Source organism: Protopterus annectens, chromosome 3.part0 (genome assembly GCF_019279795.1).
Source record: "Protopterus annectens isolate FY-2018-M chromosome 3.part0, PAN1.0, whole genome shotgun sequence".
NCBI classification, from domain to species: Eukaryota; Metazoa; Chordata; order Ceratodontiformes; family Protopteridae; genus Protopterus; species Protopterus annectens.
The window spans coordinates 1,377,683,408-1,377,706,031 of record NC_056731.1 but is presented as its reverse complement, the minus strand read 5'-3'; the positions used below and the strand labels follow the sequence as shown (position 1 = coordinate 1,377,706,031).

The following is a 22,624-nucleotide window of genomic DNA, read 5'->3' as shown; positions in this document are numbered from 1 at the left end:
AAATGTCAAATAAACAGAGTGTGAGAATAAATTAAGTTCCATCATAACATGCACACAGTAAGTGCAGATTCCTGCCTGGAATCAGTAACCGCTCTCAACGGTGATTTTGTTCACATTCTTGCCCTATCAATTGTAAAATGTTTAATTTTCTGCTAAATCACTCACTGAGGATTACAGTCAGTAATTAATGCCAGCATTAGAGTTTAATTATTCAGAAAACGCATGTTCATAGGTTGGTACTAGGCTACCGGCCCAAAGGCCTTTACAAGCCTAGCCATAACTATTCCCTGGATATTTCTTCCCACAATATTTACTTCCCTGGACTCCTGTCTAGCAGGGTGACTGATGTGATCCCGGGGTGAATTTCCCATCTCCCATCCAATCATCAAGGTTCCTTTTGAAGAGGGCTAAGGAGGTGCTCTGCTGGACATGTATGGGCAGTCTATTCCAGAGTATGGGGAGTCTCTGGGTTAGGAACCTATCCCTCCAACATATTTTGTTCATTGTGATGACAAAGTTTAGATCCCTGGAGCATGTGACTTTGGGGGAATTGGGATTTCTTTAAGTGCAGCATGTCCAACAGCTCAGGGTTTGACATAGCCTTGTATGTTAAGCAGAAATCACCTCTGGGTAGACGATATGCCACAGAATATAGCTGGAGTTTTTTTAGATGGTCAGCATAGGGCATCTGCTTTAGGCCTGTGATTCTTTTAGTGAGGTAATTCTGTGACCTTTCCAGCTGTTGCGGATGTCTTGTGACGTACATACCAAATGGGGTGTTGTACTCTATAATGGGTCTAATGAGGGATGAGTACAGTGGGACAATGACCTCCTTTTTCCTGGATGAAAAGCCCTTAGTGATGAGGTGTGCCACAAAGAAGGATTTCTTGATTGTTGTGGTGATGTGGTTATTGAAGGTGAGACCACTGTCCACCTGTGTCCCTTAGTCTCTCACCATACTTTTGGTGTTTAGTGTACTGCCACCTATGTGGTAATTCATGGGTACATGTTTTTTCCCAAAGGGGATAACTATACATTTCTTGGCATTAAGCTTCAGCCCATGGCTCTGGCACCAAGCATCTGTTTCTGCAAGGCCTTTTTGTAGAATATCCACATCATTTGGAGATTCAATAATGGCTCCCAGTTTGCAGTCATCTGCGAACGTTGCTAGCCAGAGTCCCTTAGTGTTGGCCTGTACTTCAGAGAAGTAGATGCCAAACAAGAGCGGTCCCAGGACTGAACCCTGAGGTACTCCACTTGTCACTTGTCTGGAACTGGATTTGAAGTCGGCTACTTTTACAGTCTGGGTTCTGTCAGTAAGCCAGTTGGCAACCCATCGAGTGACGTAGGGATTTATGCCCAGCTTAGTACATTTATCTATGATTCCAGAGGGGATGGTGTTGAAGGCCTTGGCGAGGTCCAGAAAGGCTGTATGGACAGCCTTACCCTCAACAGCTCTGGAGACTGATTCGAAGAAGTCAATCAGGTTCAGGAGACAAGATCAGCTCTTCACAAACCCAAACTGGGTGGGGTCCAGTGTTTGAAGGTTGCCAATGTCTTTGTTTATAAGTTCCATGATAATGTGTTCCATGCCCTTGCAGATCAGGCTCGTCAGACTAATGGGACGGTAGTTATGTTGATACAAAAGGTGCTATTTGTTAGCTTTTAAGTGAAGTAGAATTATTTTAAAAATTGTCCCTGATTTTGGGCATTTGGCTTTGTCCAGAACACTTGAGCAAAAACACTGAGATGATTTACACTGCTGAAGTTACTTAATTAGATCAAAGCCCCCATGTCAGTCATGAGAACAAGCACACTTTATATTACACATATAAAGATGGGTTAAACAACATGCAGTCACACACAAAAATGCATAAGGGTAAGTTAGCTATGTGGCATAAAAGGATAAAGCCCTAAATGTGATACAAGCTTGAAAAGTAATGCATGTGCTACAGAAGCTGATGAGGGAAGAGACAGGACTGATGAAGCAATGTCTGCTCACATCGCTTGGGGGGAAAGGAAGGTGGACATGCTACAGCAAGCCCATTGCTGACCTATGAAGCAAACTGGAGCTAGACAGGCACCAGACGGTAATGAGTACTTGGGAATTTTGTGATCTGTCACCACACAGATATGGTAACAACGTTTTGCAAAGCCCCACTGGCCTATCATTTGTATACTCATCAATTAGCACGTATGGGAAAAGCAACCAACCTATCTTCCTCAATACACCAAATGCCTGCAGTATGATGGCCCCTAGGTTCCCACTCCTCTTTACAGGTCAATGGAAAGCCACGAGGCTCTCTCTGTACTGGAAAACAGGAGAACCACAGGACAAAGGGCAATATGGAGTTTACCTCAGCTGCAATGATTCTTGTTTGAATGAAGCAAATGATAAATGCCAGGAGAGTGAAGTCAGTGGTGGCGGCTGGTCTAAACAGTCAAGCATGAGTAACACAGTAGAAGGCAGAGGGTACATATAAATCTACAATCTTCAGAATCTACCACAGTATATATACATACATACATATACATATATATATATATATATATATATATATATATATATATATATATATATATATATATATATATATATATATATATATATATATATATATATATATATATATATATATATATATATATATATATACACACACACACACACATATATATATATATATATATATATATATATATATATACACACACACACACACACACACACACACACACACACACACACACACATATACATACGGGTCTACTTTAAATGATCGAAATTTCAAAACTTCGAATGTCATATGGCTGGGACCATATGATCGAAGTTTTAAAACTTCGAGCATTCAAAAAAAAACAAAACAAATTAATACACATTTATGCAAGGGGGCAATTTCCCATTAAAATATACCAACTCCGAGATCGCACTACAGAGAGGAAAAGGGAATACTCCCATTCCACGTTGCATGGAGATCTCTGTTTAATGGTTCAATTTTTTAAAACTTTGATCATATGGTTTTGGCCATATGATATTCAAAGTTCTGAGACTTCAATCACTTAAATGGACCCATATTTTACACACATATATATATATATATATATATATATATATATATATATATATATATATATACACACATATATATATATATATATATATATACACACACACACACACACATATATATATATATATATATATATATATATATATATATATATATACACACACACACACACACACACATATACATATATATATATATATATATATATATATATATATATATACACACACACACACACACACACACACACACACACACACACACACACACACACACACACACACACACATACATATTCCCAGCTGTTCAAGACTCACTTCAAACCCCACTTTCTTTATTCCTTTCACCATTTTGGTATGTTTAAGCTGCACTTATTCAGATAATGTAATTTTCTTTCTTCTGAAAGACTGCAAAAACTGAAGAAAAAAAAAAGAACAAGATGTTCTTTCTCAATGTATCGGGCAATCAATGGAGGACCCTGCATCTCTGGAATCCCCTCCACAAGTTATGCATTCAGGCACCCTGTAAGCAATCAGAATTGCCTTATCACAATGCTTATTTGGAGCCTGGGGTGAGTTCAGAAATATTTCCTCTCTTCCTTAAGGACACAACTCTAAACATTCATATTTTATCTCTTTTTCTCCTGAAATGTACATCCCTATGTTTTGCTGTACTGAATTAGAGTAATCACATGTCTGTTTACTAGGAAAGACCACAAGGACTCAATGCAGACTATTATCTACATCCAAGTTCAACATACCATCCTTGTTATCAGCAACATGTGCAGGATAACCCTTATGTGCAAACCAATGAGTTGTAGGACACTAATATGCTAGAAAAGTCTAGTTCCATCAGGGAATCCCACAACCCCATAGTGCTTAAGACCTTTTTGCCTGACAATTCCATATAACTGCTACCCACTGCTGCTGTACAATATCAAAGGGGTTCCTATCAGCATCTCGAATGCTGACAATATCAAATACGATATTGTCGCCACGAGAATGCCGAAAGTGCAGAACATCGAACGGGTAAACGGAAGTCTCCATAAGGGAAGATTTCCATTTACTTCAATGTAGTGCGGTCTTGGAGTTGGTATATTTAAGTAGTCGGGGGTATGGGGGCACAGTCCCTGACATGGGGGGTGCAGGTGGGCTTGCCCCCTGCCTACACCCTTTAGGTTTTTTTGTTTTTTTTATCGACATTCGAAAATTTAATACTTAGATAATTTTAGTTCAATATTTAGTGATTCAAACTATTACATTTTTGAAATGCTGATATAAGCCCTATCAAAGGACTTCCCTCCAGATACTTATTACATGCACAAGATACCCTTCCCAAACAGAAAAGTTGACTCAGGCTGATATATAACTGAATCAAAATGGAGCACTAATACTACTGCTGTATAAAGTAAATTTTTCATTCACGCTGTACTGTGAACATGTCTCCTCAGGTTAAAGTGACTTAAAAAATAAGGAAGCTACATCAGTTCTTTTTCCTTCAGCATTCCACACTAATGAGTTTAGGAATATAGGTAAGAAACAGCAGAGTAAAAGACAATCAGAGGTCTTACAAACTATGCTATTCAACAAGAATGGACATTCAGGCAATCTCCAAAGATGTCAAATACGGATGCTAACTCCAGTAGCTGTACTATGTAATGAATGAAGTAGCACACAAGAGTAAAAGACATTCTGATGTTTTACAGACTATGCTCCTCAAAAAGAAATGACATTCAGACAGTCTCCAAAGATGTGAAATGTGGACACTAAGTCCAGTAGCTACACTATGTAATCAATGAAGTAGCACAAAGAAGTTAAAGCTACACTACACATGTGCTTCCAAACCCATGAGTATTGCAGGATGAGAAATAAAACAGGAAAAGATAGTTATCTAGGACTCATAATCAGGGGATGAGATACAGACGGTCACCCCTTTTATGGGTATATCATAAGAGTGGCAGTATGTGGGGAAATACTTCTGACCAGGTGAGAAGGAAAAAGGGATAGACAATGGATGAAAAAAGCAAGGACACAGCTGGAGCAGCAGCTTTGAATGAGCCATCCAAACAAACACCAGTACTTTCAAAAAAAATGTACTAATGAATATTCACAATTTTTATTTGCCTTGTTTCTGCACTATGTTAGAAACAGACAATATTCACAGGAAATGCTTAGCATCCTCCACCTGGTTTGGAGAAATTAACTTTGTAACATGTTGTATACCTTCAGGTTATGAACTATATGACTCAAAGTCTGCAGCACATTCCCCTACTTGAATTCAGCTACAAAATTAAAAAAAACCCTCAAAAAACTATATATGTATATAAATACACATATAGAAATCCATAATTTACAGAGGTTACAGATTCATTAAAGAAGCCATCACTTGCTAGACATGGATTGCAAAAAAATTACAATTCTATAAATCCTGACTACATAATCTCACAGAAAGTGTCTTGGAACTGGGTTGAGGGAACTGAAGGAACACAGGCAAAAAAAACAATACTGTGAACAGAGAGGAATGCCCTGTAGGCTAAACAAATGCTAGGTCAAAATACTACAGTGGCTATGACTGTCTAAACCAGCGGCTCATAAATTCATTTTACACAGTCTGCTTTGACACACAGTTATGCTTGCTGTACACAGTGAAGAATAAACTGGCTCAAAATATAGCACATGCAAGAAAAAAATATGTTTCAATCTCAATTTAACAGCCTGTCAACATTTTGTTCCATAACTATAAACAATTGCTTTAACAACATAAAATGTTAACAAAGCAGTTTGCCATAAGAATTAGCAAACATTCTTATTTTTAAAATAACTTTTGGCTCATGATGCAGATAAACAATACTTAGCCAAAATATCACTAGATTGTTTTCATAATTATCAATACTAAGAATCCCTCTCATGCATTTCAAAATGAGGAAAGAATAGTTGTGTAAGAACTTACCATAACCTTAGATGTCCTTCTCTTCCATGTTGCAGTATTCATTCATAACTGTAGGGAGGTTGCTGCCTGCAGCACCAGACATCCATCCGGCCAGTATACCAAAGTCTTATGATAGGGGGTACGTGCGACGTTGGATGTCAGAGCCATAAAACCGATGTCGGCTATAAAAGTGATATCTGCACGTACCCAACTCAGGACTGACTGCTGCATACAGTAGTACCCCTGGGATACAAGAAAAGGAAGCTTTTCAGACCCACATATACTACCAATCAAAGAGGTAAGTATATTATAGAGGTATGTTCCAGCTGTTGTTGTGCCCTGTTTGGATGTAAGGAAGCAAGGGAAATCCCAAACAAGAAAGGATAAACAAATGAAAGAGGGGGTAGGAGGGGCGGACTGAATACTGCAACATGGAAGAGAAGGACATTTAAGGTTATGGTAAGTTCTTACACAACTATTCTAAGTCCTTCTATTCTCATGTTGCAAAATTCATAACAGTAGGGAGAGTAAAAGAGCTTTAGGTAGGAGCCTGGGAGGCAGGGTCAATATGACCCTGTAAAACTGACCTTGCAAACCCAGCTCTGGCTCTAGAAATCAAATCTAGTTTGTAATGCTTGGTGAAAGTATGTACAGAAGACCAAGTGGCCGGCTCCAGAATGGAAGCCTTGTCAGTACCCCTAAAAAAGGCTGTTGAAGATGCAGCTGCTCTAGTAGAGTGAGCTCTCACATTGGAAATAAATCCTTTTAAATGAAAGGAATAGCAAAAAGAGATGGTCTTAGAAATCCATGAGACAATTGTCTGTTTTGACACTGCCTTCCCCAAGGCCCTAGGGTGAAAGGAGACAAAAAGCTGGTTAGACTTTCTAAAGGATTTGAACATGGTCTATGAACATCCAAGGAATGCAAAGTTCTTTCTGAGGAGTTTTGAGGTTGAGGGAAGAAAACAGATAGATTAATGGTCTGATTCAAGGAGAGATCATTAACCACCTTAGGCATGAAAGAAGGAATGGTCCTGAGGGACACCCCATCTCTACAGAAGACAAGTTAAGGAGGAGAAGAGTATGTCAGCCCTGAATGTAGAAGCTCACACAAGTAAGAAATGACCGTGGATACTGGAATAAGAGAAGGGTCTTGTTTGTTCTTTTTTCAAAACAGGTTTATTGTTTTAACATATAAGAGAAATATCATAACAATTTTATACAAGTAATTAAAAATAGGTATTATTATAATATTCAACAAAACAACTAAAGTATTTACAAAGACATCCACTACAATCAGATCAATTAATTAAACTAAAATACCATGTTATTGAAATTAAATTTTTTTAACAAATTTTGTAAATTATCCCATACAATATAATAAGATGTTTTTCTATTTGTTCTTGTCCTAATTGTGTTTATTTCCATATGGCACGCTATATTCATAACATTTTTAAATTCATTGAACGAAGGAGGTGTATCTGAAATCCAATTTCTAGTTATTATTTTCCTAGCCACTGCTAGAATAGACCATAACAAGGGAAGCTTAACCTTTTTAACACTTTGAGGTACAGGTGTGTTGAATAATATAAGAGATTTAGAAATAATGAAATTATCTGTAAAAAGAGCCTGCAAAAATTAATTAATTGACTTCCAGTATTCTTTCAATTTTATACAGTCATAAAACATATGAGCCCAGTCAGCATTAATTTCTACATTACATCTCTTACATAAATTATCTTTATTATTTATTTTATTCAACATCAAAGGTGTATAAAAAGATCTATGTAAAAATTTCCATGTATAAAGTCTCCAGACAATGGAAGACGTAGTTCTATAAGCAGATTCCAATATATATTGTTTATCTTGTTGATTTGGGTCTTGTTTGTTCTTGAGTCACCACCTGGAGAATTTTTTCCAGTTTGATACATAATTTCTCCTGGTACTAGGTTTCCTGGCCTCCTGCAAGACATCGAGTATGTCCTCCAAATACAGGTGCCTGAAGGGGAACAAAATTCTATCACCCATAGAGTCAGTTTGAATTTGAGCACCTGAGGGTGGATGAGGGACCCCCTGTCTTGTGTGAGTAGGCTGAATCGGTGAGGTAACCTGAGGTGATTGCCCTTAGCTAAAATTTGTAGTACGGGAAACCAATGCTGTCTTGGCCAAAATGGAGTCACCAGCAGGATTTTTGGTTTGTCCCTCTGGATCTTCAGAAGGACTTTGTGAATCAGTGGGAAGCCTAAAGAGACATCCCCGCCCAAGAAAAAGAGAAGGTGTCCACCTTCCAAGCCTGTGGAAATGGGTTTCTGGTGCAAAACAGAGGCATCTGTCTGTTCTGGAAGGAGGCAAACAGATCGGCCTAAGGAATACCCCACCTGTGAATAAGATCCAAGAACACCTCCCTGTGAAGCATCCATTCGTAAGAGGGTGCTGAGGTTCTACTAAGGGTGCCTGCCATCATATTCCCTGCTGAAGGAATGTACGCAGCTTGCAGGTGAATGTGTAATTTTGCTGCTAGGGACCAAACGTGAATTGCCAGGGTGCAAATTGGATAGGATCTTGTCCCTCCCTGTTTGTTGATATACCACAGGACAGTCATATTTGTCTGTGACTACCTTGAAGGTGTCTGGTAGGAGAATTTTTTGGAATGTCTGAAGTGCCAAGAGAAGGGCCTTCAGTGCTTTGATACTGACGTGATCCTTTTGTCACTGGGTGGACCACTCACCCTGAACTTTGTCTGGTTGTTGTTGATTTCCAGAACTGCTCCCCAACCCAGATCTGATGCATGTGTGTAGAGGTGTTGTGAGGGTGGAGGGATCTGCAAGGGTATTCCCTGATTGAGGTTGATGGATGAAATCCACCATTCCAGCTGTTTTTTTCAAGCATGGGAGAAGAGGGAGGGAAACATGCAGGGGATGGGAGTGTTGGTTCCACAGATTCTTCAAGACCCATTAGAACTTTCTCATATGCAGCCTAGCAGGAGAAGCATGGGAATCAAGGATGCCATGTGGCCTAGGACTCTCAGAAATTCCCTGGGTGAGATGGTTTGGAGAGACAGAAGAGTTTGGAAGTAATGGGTGAGGATTTCCACCTTCTGGCAGGGGATGAAGGCTTCCATCCTGTCTGTTCTTATTCTGCACCCTAAGAAGACAAGATCTTGAGTAGGTGTCATTTGTGATTTTTGTTGGTCCTATGTCTGCCAAGGTCTTGCACACCATGTGTAGGTGATGGTAAAGGGAGTGACAGTCCTGGTGTAGGATTAACAGGTAGTCTAGGTAGCGACATATTTGGATGCCCTGCATTCTGCAGTGGGTAATAACTGGAGCTAGACACTTTGTGAATAATATTGGAGCTGTAGAGAGCCCAAATGGCAATGCACAAAACTGAAAATGTAAGGAACCTACTGAGAAGTGTAGGAATTTCCTGTAGCTGGGGTGAATACGAATATGGAGGTAGGCATCTCTCAGATCCAGGGATACCATTAAGGCTTGGTTGGAGATAAGGGGTAAGAAATTTATGCAAGGTGAGCATCTTGAAAGTAGGCACCTTGAGAAATAGATTGAGGACAGACCCAGAATTGGTCTCCAATGACCATACTTTCTTGGGACAAAAACCATCTTGGAGTAAAATCCCCTGTTTGTCTGATCTGGAGAGACTTTTTCTATTGTGCCCTGAGCTAGGAGCTGATCCAAAATTGGAGGAAAGAGGTGAAGCTTCCTTGACGGTGGTTGAGGTATCCCCTGGAAGGGAAGAACTGTCCAAGTCATAAAATAACCTTTTTGGATGATGGAAAGGACCCAAGCCTCTGAGGTGATTTTCAGCTAGGAGGGTAGGGAAAGGGTGAGGTGGAGGGACAGGAGCATGGAAGTGGATAAAGGGTGTGAGTCACAATGGAGGAGCTCTGTCAGGGTCAGGCTGCCTCCGAAAGGGAGAAGGGGTTGAGGTGGAGGAGGGTCTGAGAATGTTTTGCTTCCTAGGGTGTCTCTGTCCTTTAGATTGTGGAGCAGTACAGTGAGAAGACTGCCTCCTTACAAAACTGGTCCTTTGTGGTATCTAGGAATGGGTGAGAGTAGCCAATGTTTTAAATTTTGCAACTCCTTGCCCTTTTCTTGGAGAGATTTAAGTAGCTCTGCTGAAGCAGTGCCAAAAAGGGCCTTATTATCAAGTCGTGCATCCGGTAATTGGGATTGACATACATGGATAGGGGTTGGAGTCTCAATCAGGAGTACCCTCTCAGGACAGAACCTGATGCTGCAGATTTGGATAATGCTTCTACAGCATCATAACTGTTCTTGATGGAGTGCCTGGGTCACCTGAGAGGCGGTAGAGAACAGGGCAGAAAGCTGAGATTTAGCAGGAAAATCTGGCACATCTGGCATTAATGCAGAGGACTTGGACAAGGTATCTAGAACAAACCTAGCCATGTGGGTTTGATAATTAATAGCTCTAATGGCTAGTGTAGAAGTACAAATTTTCTTCCCATGGCTATCCATGAATTTGCGATCCTTATCTGTAGGGAATAGAGAAGTGGAAGGCAACTGTCTGGACAATTTGTTTGCTGACACAGCAATGACTGCTGGGTCTGCAGGGGGGGGGGCATTCTTGAATAAGAACTGTGCATCCTGAGGGACCATGTAAAACCTATCAGGACATTTAGAAGCTGGGGGCTGAGAATCTGGGACCTGAGATGCATCATGAAAAGCAGGAAGCAGAGGAGGAAGTGCAGATGGGGAAAACTGGTCCATCTGCAGGAGTTAAAAATACCTCTTTTTAGTCTCAGAACCATCTGAGACCTGACATTCAAAATGCTCTGTCATATGTGTAATGGTGTCCCCAAAGGAGAATTCTTCCCCATGAGAATCAGGACTAATGGTGTCCTCCTCCTCAGGATTAGCATAGTCCTTTGGAGACTCAATTTGGGAACAGTAAGTCAGGGATTCATTAGAAGAACAGAGTTCTTCCTCTGACTCCTCCAAGGCCTGCACAGGCAGTAGGGCTGGTTGAGGCACCTGACACTGAAAGGCCTGGAAGGCTCTGAACAAGTTCTGGGAAAAGGCTTCCCATCTAGGTGCTGATTCTGTAGCTCTGTGTTTTTCTTTTTGTTTCCTCTTAAGAGGAATAGTAGGAGTAGTCAGTTTTGGAGCCTACGCCGGGGTGGATGGTAAGGCGGTAGTAGGCCCCTCTGATGCTATGAGCCATGGTTCCCCCTTGCCATCAGGGCCTGATGGCTATCAACCTCAGCGGACGTACTCTGTGTTTCAGCTGAACCGGCTTCCACCATGGTTCATGGTTCCAGCAGTGAAACCAACATCCAATGGGACCTTGAGCCAACACCTGCCTCGAGAATCTCACTGGACTCCTGAGGTGCAGCATGGGCATCGGGCCTAAGTTTTTTGGCCTTCTTCCGAGGCGGCTCCTTGGAGGTACCTACCCCACCCCACCATACCCAATGCCAAATGTTGGAGTCACTGGTTTTCTAAGTATAACTTTAAAGCAGCCAAGTGGCTACACAAAGTTTTAGGTACAAAGGACTGGCAGATGTGGCAAGACTTATAGTTGTGGCCTTCCCCTAAACAAAATAAACACTGATTGTGCATGTCCTTATGTAGAATTTGTCTTCCACAAGCACACTTTCCCTTCCTAGGTGACATGTACGTTTGGAATGCAAGAAGGAATGTAATCAAAAAACCCAAAAGGGTACTAAGTCAAATGAGCAAATGGATTCCTGGAGCTGGTGATCAGAGGTCCATAGATCACTGCGGCAGAAAAGTTATGGTTGGGTACGTGCAGATGTCACTTTTATAGCTGATGTCAGTTTATGGCTCGGCATGCAAAGTCACATGTATCCCTTAGCCTAAGATTTCGGCATAGTGGCTGAATGTCTAGTGCTGCAGGCAGCCCCCTCCCTATTGTTATGAATACTGCAAAATGAGGACAGAAGGACATCTTGACTTTGCATGACACTCCATTCCCTTATTGGATTTCCAGCCATTGACACTACTTATAACTGAAAATGCTTAAAGAACACACAGGCCAACCTGAACTGGACACTGGGAAAAAAACATGAAAAGCAGCAATAAAGATGCACAGAAGCTTAACTTTCATGCAGACTTTCAGAAACAAAGAAATTACATTTTTGTTAATCTTAAGGGTTTACTATACCAACTTGAGTATTATCTGTTTGCGTTTCAGTAATTAGCTGCTGATCACTCCATGGTAGTTCTACTTGTGATAGACAGCAAGTTAGGTTTTATTTTGTGTAGGGGGACTACCCTGTTTCACTCCCTGATGTGGAGGCTCTGCTACCAAATTTCCAACCTCTAAATACACTGCTCACAGAAAATACACTTAGACACAGTAACCATTTGAAATATCAGGACCTGCTATTATGAAATGCCGAGCCGGAATGGCTGAAAAAAAATCAGACTTAAGTATACTAAATTTGAGATGGCATTTCTCGAAATACTACCTTTTCTCCAAAGTATGGCCAACTCACAATTCGTATATACAAGTTAGAGGATGTGGGTGCCTTTCCCCTTGCAAAAAAGACGTTTAAAGGAGAGTGATGTTCGACATTCGTTTTTCTCCATTTTCAAACTTTTTTTTTCAGCATGTTAGCACTTGGGAGCCTTGGAGACTTTCATGCTGAAGCCAAGTGTCGTTCATTCAGATATGTAGTTAATTCCAAGAAGTCAGGAAAAAGCTCAACACTCTTACTATCTGATAATGCACGCTGATCAATTAGCAAGACAGAGAGAAAATGAGATTCAGAGACACCCATGGCTACAGTGAGAAACAGCATGTTATTGCCCTAATTAGCATGTCTCTTAAATGCAGACTAGTGCTGTCAGACCTGACTATGCTATGCATTGAGCTGGCAAAGGCACTCCTCACAAACAAACACACACACGTGCGTGCACACACACACACACACACACACACACACACACACACACACACACACACACACACACAGATTTAGACACCCACATACACACTCGGACACACTCAGACATTTACATCCACCCACCCACCAACAAGCTAACCCCCCACAGTCAATCACACTCACTTTAACATTCAGTCATTCAACCAAACGTACGCACAAGTACATGCACATCCATGCATGCACATCCAGACTCTTGATTCCCTACCTAACACCCCTAGTGTGGCCAAAAAGACACACATTCAAGCAGCTTCATACATCCACACACTGACACTTTTCACCCCATGTCTTCACAAATCTTACCTCAACAATGAGTACTCCCACAGGGTGAATGGGTGACCACTGCATTTTTATGGTAGTCAGTTTTTCCTCTAAAAAAAGAAGTCATGTACTTAACTTTCCGTGCGTGTTGTGCATGTTAGCCTTTATTCTCACTGATGAGGTCGGATCCAATGTATCGGATCCATCTTGGCCTTTACAAAAGCTCAAGGACTTCAGCAAAGCTCGTGGGCACCATTCCCTACTCACAATGCATTTCCCCAACTTCCTCAGATCTTGTTTGTCCCACTAGAAATTATAAGGAAGGCATGACAAATTTTATATATTATATATGGGGGTGTCATACATAATAATTATGGTTATTATGGGAGAAGTTTTTCTGAGGCTAAGCAGATCCTTAAATCCAATGTCCACTCGGTCTCCCAGGAAGTCTGAAAGGGGGCATGGAGGGTGGGTTGTAAGAATAAAGGCCAAGATGGACAGTCTGGAGAAGTTTCAGAAGAGGGGGGAGTTCTCTGGGGAACATCCTGAGGCCTGGGATTTCTGCGATCCTGTGGATGGGGGTGAGAAGGTAAAGACACCTGTGCAGACAAGGGAGGAAGCTCTGAGGAGGACTGGACCTGAGACTGGGAAGCAGTCATCACCTCCTCATAACTTCAAAGGCACTCTGCCCCTGCTCTGAAGAACTCCTCGGTCCCGACAATGCTGATGGAGCCAAAGGAGTCTGCAGAGCAGGAGACAGAAGCTCTGAAGAAGAGGTGGGAGACAAACCCATCCAAGCTGAGGCCCCGAGAGACAGAGTTGGATCTGGGCTGGCTCTGAGGACCCGACCAGCAAGTGTCGGCTCCCAGAGGTCTCCTGCTCCGACTGGATGGAGATGCCCTGGCCAGACACCAGATTTGAGGAGTCAACACATCCCGGGCCCAATACAAACACCAGTTGGATATCGGAGTCTTCCAGCTCTGAAACCAAAGGTCAGATCGGAGGAGAAATAGGTGCCGAAGGGGGGAGATGAGAGACTGATCCAACTCCTTTGGGCTTGGATCCAAAAGCAGCTTGGCCAAGGCAGGTGTCTTGAAAAGCCTCTGGACTACACTATCCACATCTTCATGTGAGAGGCTCCTAGTTGACCTTGTAGGCAGAGTAGGGGATCTGGATCTGGCTAAGAACGGTGAATGGAGCCAAGTAGTAATTGGCTCCAAAGATGAAGTTCGGCTCCGATAACAGTATTCTGCGGGTAATGGGTCTTTTCGAGCCGAAGAATCAGTAGATGTTTTCGGAGCCGAAGATTCTGTCTGCTCCGAGGAGGTCCCTGCTCTGGAGGTTGAAGCCTGCTCCATAGGTGCTGTCAGAGTGTACTCTCTAGGAAGTTTGGCTTTCGGCTCTGAGGCAGATTTTGGAGCTGAAGAAGGCAGTTTTCCTGCTCTCTGACTTGTCCAATTCATGCGAGGAGGGATCAACAGAAACAGCCTCAGAAAATGGGGTTTTCAATAACCCCTTCAAAATCAATTTGTTTTTCCATTCCATAAATGCTCTCTGGTTGAAGGCATAGAATATGGAACAGGACTCCTGCAAATGGAGGGGCCCCAAACAGTATACGCATAAGGTGTGAGAATCACTGAGGGACATTTTTTTGCTACACTTTTCGCATTTTTTAAATACCAAAGACTTGCTGTCTTTCTGGGACATACTGATTAACAACAGAAACAAACTGCTTAACTAACTAAAGCTATACAAGGAGAAACTAAGTTACTTTTATTTTTTTTGTGAAAAAGGGCAAACACAACAAGGACAACAACATCAACTATGAACTTAAACTGACGATTAACTATCCTCTAAACAAAATGGGCAGTTGATCGGAAGTTTCTGACATAGAAACGAGTAAGGATAAAGGTAAAGGAATACCCTCTAAAATAAATGGGTATACGTTAGATGCCCTCTAACTTAAATGGGCACTCACGACAAGAGGAAACAGCGAATGATAAAACTAACACTAAACAAGGGAGGTATAAACAGGTAAAGAACTTTAACTACACATAGCCAAAAAATATTAATTATAACAGCAGCAAAAGGTGATAAAGATATATCAAAAAAACTTAGCCCAGAGCTTGTTAGAAGATCCTTCTCGGAACGTGGCAAATGAGACCCGAAGAAGTTGGGGAAATGTATTGTGGTAGGGAAGGGTGCCCACGAGCTTTGCTAAAGTCCTCGAGCTTTTTTGTAAAGGCCGAGATGGATCCGATACATCGGCTCTGACCCCATCAATGAGGATAAAGGTGAGGCTGACAACAACACAAAATTTTAATCCATAAGGCGATTCTTTCACAAACTTACTTCCCCAGCAAACCAGAAGCTGCTGGTCTTTTGAGGAGTGACTGCATGGCTAATTATCATTAGCTGCTCTCCTGGACTGCCATATTATGATGCAGCTCTGCCAGCGAGACCACCCTCTGTGTTTAGGGCCCCCACAAGGGGAAAATCTCAGTGGTAAGTGTCTAAAAAGTGGAAAGGATTAGTACAATGGGGAAAATTGCCACGTTAAGGCTTTCCCATAGCACTAAGCCCTTCTGAATCCCAGGGAAATGTCAAGTGCATCTGACAAAATAAAAGGCAACCTAATTTTAAACATTATACTGCACCTTTTCAGCACAGATAACCAAGTCTCTCCAGGGAAACATTTTTTTTTAGATGGACAAAATTTTACAATGGCATCAAAACAATGAGAAGGATTTCGCTCTGACAACATACAACTACCTTTAAGTTCTGCACAGTACTCATTGAATGCCACTGAAAACCAAACTGCAATCCTGGAACAGACATGTAAAAATGATTGCACTTCTACTCCTACTCCTATGATTTTCTCTTGCACTTATAAGGTATGGAAAACCATGCAACAATTAACACATTTTCTGACAAAGATTTAAAAAAAAAAAAAACTTGTATCCACCCTGTACTGCTGTGAAAATTAAAGAAAAATAAATCAGAAAGAATAAAAAATGGTTAAAAATCCAAAAAGCAAAACTTGCTTGGAAATGTAGCTGAAATTGTCTGTCCATGTCCCTTACCGATAGGTCTGTTTCTGTCCCTGAGGTCCCTGTGGTTGGGATGCCTGTACGAGTCCCTGTAGTGGTGGACAACAGCCATATCATCTAGACGATAGTGCTGAGGAGGTGGCGGTGTTGGGTGAGGCAGACCATTGGGCTGATATGGCAAACCATTATTTGGACTATATCGCTGGCCAGGGCTAATAGTGCAGGGTCGCTTTGTGGGATGCTCAGAGTGCAAAGGCTCCCGATCAAAGCCATTCTCTTTGGTTCTGTAGAAGAACAATGACGACAGAGGTATTAACAATAATGGAACATACTACTAGCCTTTAAAAATACAGCATAAGCCTCAAAGGCAGATAAACTACCACAACAGATTGTGGTTTAGAATGAATCAAGGTTACTCTATTTGCAAGGTTTGCTACGTTAATTACAGTTTAATGGCTTGATTTTTAAAGCTGAGAAAACCAATCTATGAGTTATAAAGACCATTATGATCACCTCTAAACCAAGTACCTTCACTCAAGGAATTCTATAAAACTTCTCATGCAGAAAAAAAAACATGCAACAGAGGTAATGCATAATGCACAAGATGTCAAGTTTACATGTATTTCAAGTACTTTCTCCACTGTAACCCATCCTTGGAAGCAAAGTGAGTCCTGGCAATAAATGAAATGGTTAGAAATCAGCAGTGTTCATCACATCATCAACAGTATTAAACATTTCTCCTTAATTTGAGGTTGATAAAAAGGTATCTTAAAAAACATGCACAAGTGCATGCACACATATTAAAAATGTCCAATATACTAAACAAAGGAAACTTATATCATGTCATCAAGTAAACAATGGATATTATTAATGCTCGACTGTAAGCTTGCTTACTTGGTAGGCCTCACTGAACCAATACCACTTTTTACACAGCAGACTAAGGCTAGAAGATCTTGGCAAAAATCATTACAAGTATTTATAAACTGCATAAGATAACATAAACCAATTCTCACAGTACAGCACAATACAATACATATTAACACTAAGGTCTAAAAACAGTTTCAGTGTAAATTGTTGCTGGGACTCACAGACAAATGCTGAGTGGATGTGCAGCACTAGTACTCCAGAGATCACTTTGCAGGGCAGCATGCAACTATGCAGACAATACAATATCTATTTTATTTGAATCCAAACACCCTTCACACAGCTGTTAATTAGCACTTCACTATGTGTCAAACCATAAATTTCAGCCTACATATATTTGTAAGCAGCATATTACAATATAAATCAATTCACATGGAATACAACATTTTAAACATGAATGTTTAAATGTGTTAACAGATTCAATATAAACATACCACTATACAACTACTAAACTTTAAGGAAAACTATCAATAATATACATTAGTAGTATAACATAAAATGGGTAGGCTCCTATTCAGGATTAGTTTTTCCTGTCTTGCAACCTGTTCAAAAAAACAGAAAACTCTTGCACAAACACCAACTGGTAATCCGAAATAGTCAGGATGCAAGGATTACGAACCAGGCGTTGAGTAAAAGTCCTTTAATTTAACAGCTTCACCAGCACAGCGTTAAAACATACAAACACTTCCAAAATGTAACGTCAAGCGCTTTCACCCGGGCCCTCCCAGGCTTTCTCAAGACATTTTTACATAGGTTGGTGGGTTAATTTATACTACCCTTGCCAAACCCAAATCCTTTAATTGACTTTCAATTATTCTATTATCACACTTGTAGTTAAAGAAATAAAACCTTTGTACCATAGTCATACACTTACAATGTTATGCTTTACATCTGTCATAAAATGTGTAATTCCCTATTCTGTCCTACCATTAGTACAAAAAATACATTCTATTAGAGATGTTAAAAAGACTATGAATGCCACGAACATTTATATACATTTAAAAGTTCTGATTAAAACCTTCCTAGAAACCTTGTAATCTACCAACAGTCAAAAACTAACTAATATTTAAGCTGTATAGGTTCTATAACATTTTGTCACATATCAAGTATGACATTGTAAAATTAAACATTAAAAGTTAAAAATTGACCACTTAAGAAATTCTTTTGGTCTTACATAAACATTTGTGACCTTCTAACATCTTAGAATAATATTGACATTACATAACCAACCTCCTATACTTATGTCATTACTAACCCTGATGTCAAAGGTACTCAAAACAGTTATAAATTCCCTGCCTTAGCACCTGACCATCTAATTTGTTTGAATAATACTGTCTTGCAACCTGCCCAATGGGAGCTATGACAAGTTCTGGCTCTCACCACCCTTAAATGGATGAAGTGAGTTGTGATGATGTGAGGTATTGCCAGGCATGCCAGTACAGCCAGCTGGAATTTTGTAAAGAATTATATGTCATTTGTGTTGCAAACTGATTTGTATAGATGCTGGTTTTGAAAAATGTATTTGTAAAGGTGCTTGTGTTGTATCAATAGTGTGCCCTGCTGGACAGAAAATAAATACACATGCATGATTGTAACTGTTTAAAGGTACATGTTTTAACAGAGGATACTGGAAGAGAAGAGATTAAGCTCAGTCCCAGCTAACTTTGGAAACAGTTGAAATTAAATTAGGCCATAAAGATGTCATCTCACAGTTTTGAATGCAGCCAGAGACAAAAAGTCTGTGCTAGGATGCTTTCTGTATTGTCTTTGGGGTGAGCTAATTACTACTCTGGAAGGGTAGAGGTTCAAAATTGGTTTATGACTTCCAGGAGCTGCAGCAGATCTGAGCAAAGCTCTATCTGTGTGAACGATAACATGCAGGTTCTAAATCCTGTCAGCTTCTAGTGGTGGTGATAATGTGGGAAACAGAGTCAGATGACCAGATGTGATGTTATTCTGTACGCTATCCCAGAAATATTTAGATATTATATTGAGAAGTCTCTGCCAGACTGAGCAGGCTGTTAATTGCAATCGGACATAGAAGGATCCCTCACCTACTTCATCTTGCCTTGCTCTAGTAAGTGAACCAGGGAATAGTCACTCTTTAGGTTAGCCAATCTATTTATCTGTGTTACTTTAATATTTCCTGTGGTTGGAATTCTGGTGTTTACTTGTAAATCAATATTTAGTATTTTCTTGTTCTTTTATTATGTATTATTAAATATATTTAAACTTTTCATTGTGGCTGGTCGTTTGAGAAAATATTTAAGCTTTAAGAGTATTTGCACATATTTAGTTCTGGCCACTCCTGAAAGCCTGGCTGTTTGTTCAACATCAGTATTTGCATTAATATTAACTTCACTGGATAACTGGATACCCTTTTAAGAGCCTTATAGTAACTGACTGGTGGCAATGAATCTACATTATAGTCTGGGCAAAATTGGTAAAGTGGGTAATCTGTGCCAGCCTTTCCCAGGTGAGTGTGTGTGTGTGTGTGTGTGTGTGTGTAAATCAAATCTCAAAAAGAGTGCATGTGTGTCAGCTGCTTGGAACAGGGGCCTGAAGCATTGGTTTCACGAGAGAGTGGTGGCGAACATGGCTTGGACATTCTGCTGAGGTCTCAACTCAGCAGCTCTGCCAGTGGGGAGCCTTATTAGGGAGAGACAGAGAGAAATCCAGTCCCTAGACTGTGTGTGTTCCATGTATGCTCTTAAGGGAAATTGTGCTTGATGCAGAGAGGTCTGCATCTGCAAATATTGAGTGTATCTATTTGGAATCCAAGTGAACATCCCTTTCAAGTGTCAATGGTGAGGATTCAGGCTCCTTGATTACTGGCCTGGAGTGGGGACGTCACATGAGTAACAAAGGAATGAATGAAAATACAGAACAGGTACAGTGACAGTGTAGCACACATAACAGATGTTATCAGAACAGTATTTATACAATTAGATATGATAAGGAACTTTATCAAGGACACATTTGCTACCACATAATAGACATTAGGTCTCCAAAATGGGTCTTGTGAATTAAACTGACTGACAACATTATTTCACTTTACTTACAGTTTGACAATTGGGGTAATGCACTAATCCAAAATAGCCTATTTCAGGAACAGCCCCAGCCCCAGTGGTGCAATGCACAATGCATCTGACTATGGATCAGTAGACAGTAGGTTCAATTACTGCCCCTCTTGGCTGACACATTTTGGTGGACTTCTTTGAGAAGGTCACCAAAGCAATGGATGAGAGCAAAACAGTTCACACTGCCTACCTTGACCTGGTCAAGGCATTTGACACAAAACCCCACTCGGGCATTGTTAATAAATTTAAGAGGTTAGGTATAAACCCTTATGTCACCTGGTGGATAGCCAGCTGGCTCACAGACAGGACCGAAGAATTTAGAATACGGGAGTCCACCTCTACAGAGAGGCCAGTCACAAGTGGAGTCCCTCAGGGATTGGTCTTGGGACTGCTCCTTTTTGGCATTTACTTCTTTGAAAACAAGGTCAATGTTAATGGCCTCTGGCTCACTAAATTTGCAGATTATTGCAAATTAGGAGCAGTCACAGAATTCCCTACTAAAAGAACTTTTCTCCTGGAAGGGGTTACCACTGACAAACAATTGGTATCAGAGCTATGGACTAAAGCTAAATGCCATGAAATGCATATCACCATCCCTCAGGAAGTTATCCACCCCCTGGTAACTATCATATTGACAGCACACCCCTAAAAATTGACCCAGTAGTTAGGAACTTGGGGGAACTCATAGACAGTAAACTAGCCTTTGACCATCATGTGTCTACAGTAGTGAGAAAATCATTCTAGGTTGTGTAACTTATAAACAAAGGTATGGTATCTAGGTCCAAGGAAGTCATTATTCCACTGTATTTGGCATTCATCAGACCTATCATTGAGTACAATGCCCCCTTTGTTATGCACCTAACCAGGCACAGCCAAGTAAAAAAAAGTTATGTACTTACCATAACATTCCACCTGTGTTGTCGATCTTCATTCTTTCCTCACGAATGGGTTCAGATCCAATCCGTCGGATCTGACTCGGCCAATACTGCAGCTCGCAGCCACCAGATCTTTCAAGTTTCTCCCTAACCAGCAATGCACCCTGCCAAATACCTCACATCTTGTTTGCTGCTATATAGCGTAAAGGTATAGAGGGAAATATGGGAAGCCATATCAAAAGTCATATAAACATGTAAATGCACCTATTCAGAGATCATGTAAAGTACAGTTGTGTACACTTACCATAAATGTAGATGTTCGAGTGTATTCACTGTTGCAGTCATCACATTTGGGTAGATTCCCAAAGCTACAGATGGCAGGAGGTATTTAGAAAGCATTAGGACCAGCTATAAGGCCCTGCAAGACTGCAGTGGCAAAGCCAGCTCTGGATTTAGAGAAAATTGGCAGATGGTAATGCTTGGTGAAAGTATGTACAGAACTCCAGGTAGCAGCTTCTAGGATGTCCCTGGTAGGGATGCCTCTGAGAAAGGCTGCAGAGGTAGATGCAGCCCTGGTTGAATGGGGTCTGATCCCTTGTGGGATAGGTTTTCCATGGTGCTTGTAGCAGAAATGAATGCAATGGCCTATCGATTTGGAAATGGTTTGCTATGAAATAGCCTTCCCTTCTGCCCCTGCAGCCAATGCCACCAGCAGTTGTTCAGATTTCCTTTGAGGTTTAGTCCTGTCCAAGTAGAATCTAAGTTGTCTGTGCACATCTAAGGAGTGCAGTATCCGTTCCCCTTTGTTCTGTGGATTAGGAAAGAAGGTTGGCAAATAAATGGACTGATTAATGGCCACACTGGATACCGCCTTGGGCATGAAGGAGGGATTGGTCCTGAGGGACACCGTGTCCACATGGAAGATGATGAAAGGCTCCACTGCCATAAAGGCCTGTAATTCAGATACCCTTCTTGCTGAAGTGATTGCTAAAAGGAAAGCTGTTTTCCAAGAAAGGAATTTTAAGTCTGCAGTAGCAGCTGGCTCGAAAGGAGGAAGAGTGAGTTTCTCCAAAACAAAGTTAAGGTCCCAGGCTGGAGTTGGAGCTCTCCCGGGTAGTCGTAAATGTTTGGCCCCTCTGAGGAACTGCTTGAGCAGTGGATGAGAGAAAAGGGGAGGGTTCTGTGTTATAATGAGCTGAAATAGCTGAGGCGTGAATTTTGATGGAGGAGAAAGACAGGCCTTTGTGAAGCATCTCAGTTAAGTATTGTAAAATCTGAGGTAAATTGGGCACTGCCATGCTCATCCCTTGAGATTGGATCCAGGCACAGAATATTTTCAATTTTTCAGCATCTAGTACTAGGCCTCCTTGCCTCTAAAATGATATCCAACACTGGTTTACCGAGGGATGGTAAAGGAGAGATTAGGTAATCAGCCAAGCTGCTAGGTTTAGTGTGTGAAGCTGAGGGTGCAGAATCTGGTTCTCCTGCTG

The 22,624-nt window shown here is 41.0% G+C and overlaps 1 protein-coding gene across 10 annotated transcripts in view; it reads right to left on the bottom strand.

Annotated features, from left to right (window-relative positions):
- RUNX1T1 (RUNX1 partner transcriptional co-repressor 1) overlaps positions 1–22,624 on the bottom strand; it is a 771,548-nt gene that overhangs the window by 90,168 nt on the left and 658,756 nt on the right. For all 10 annotated transcript variants that reach the window (XM_044065460.1, XM_044065459.1, XM_044065462.1 and 7 more), the window contains one exon: positions 16,289–16,539. In XM_044065460.1, the coding sequence (XP_043921395.1) occupies positions 16,289–16,539 (251 nt within the window). The remainder of the gene's footprint in view (positions 1–16,288; positions 16,540–22,624) is intronic.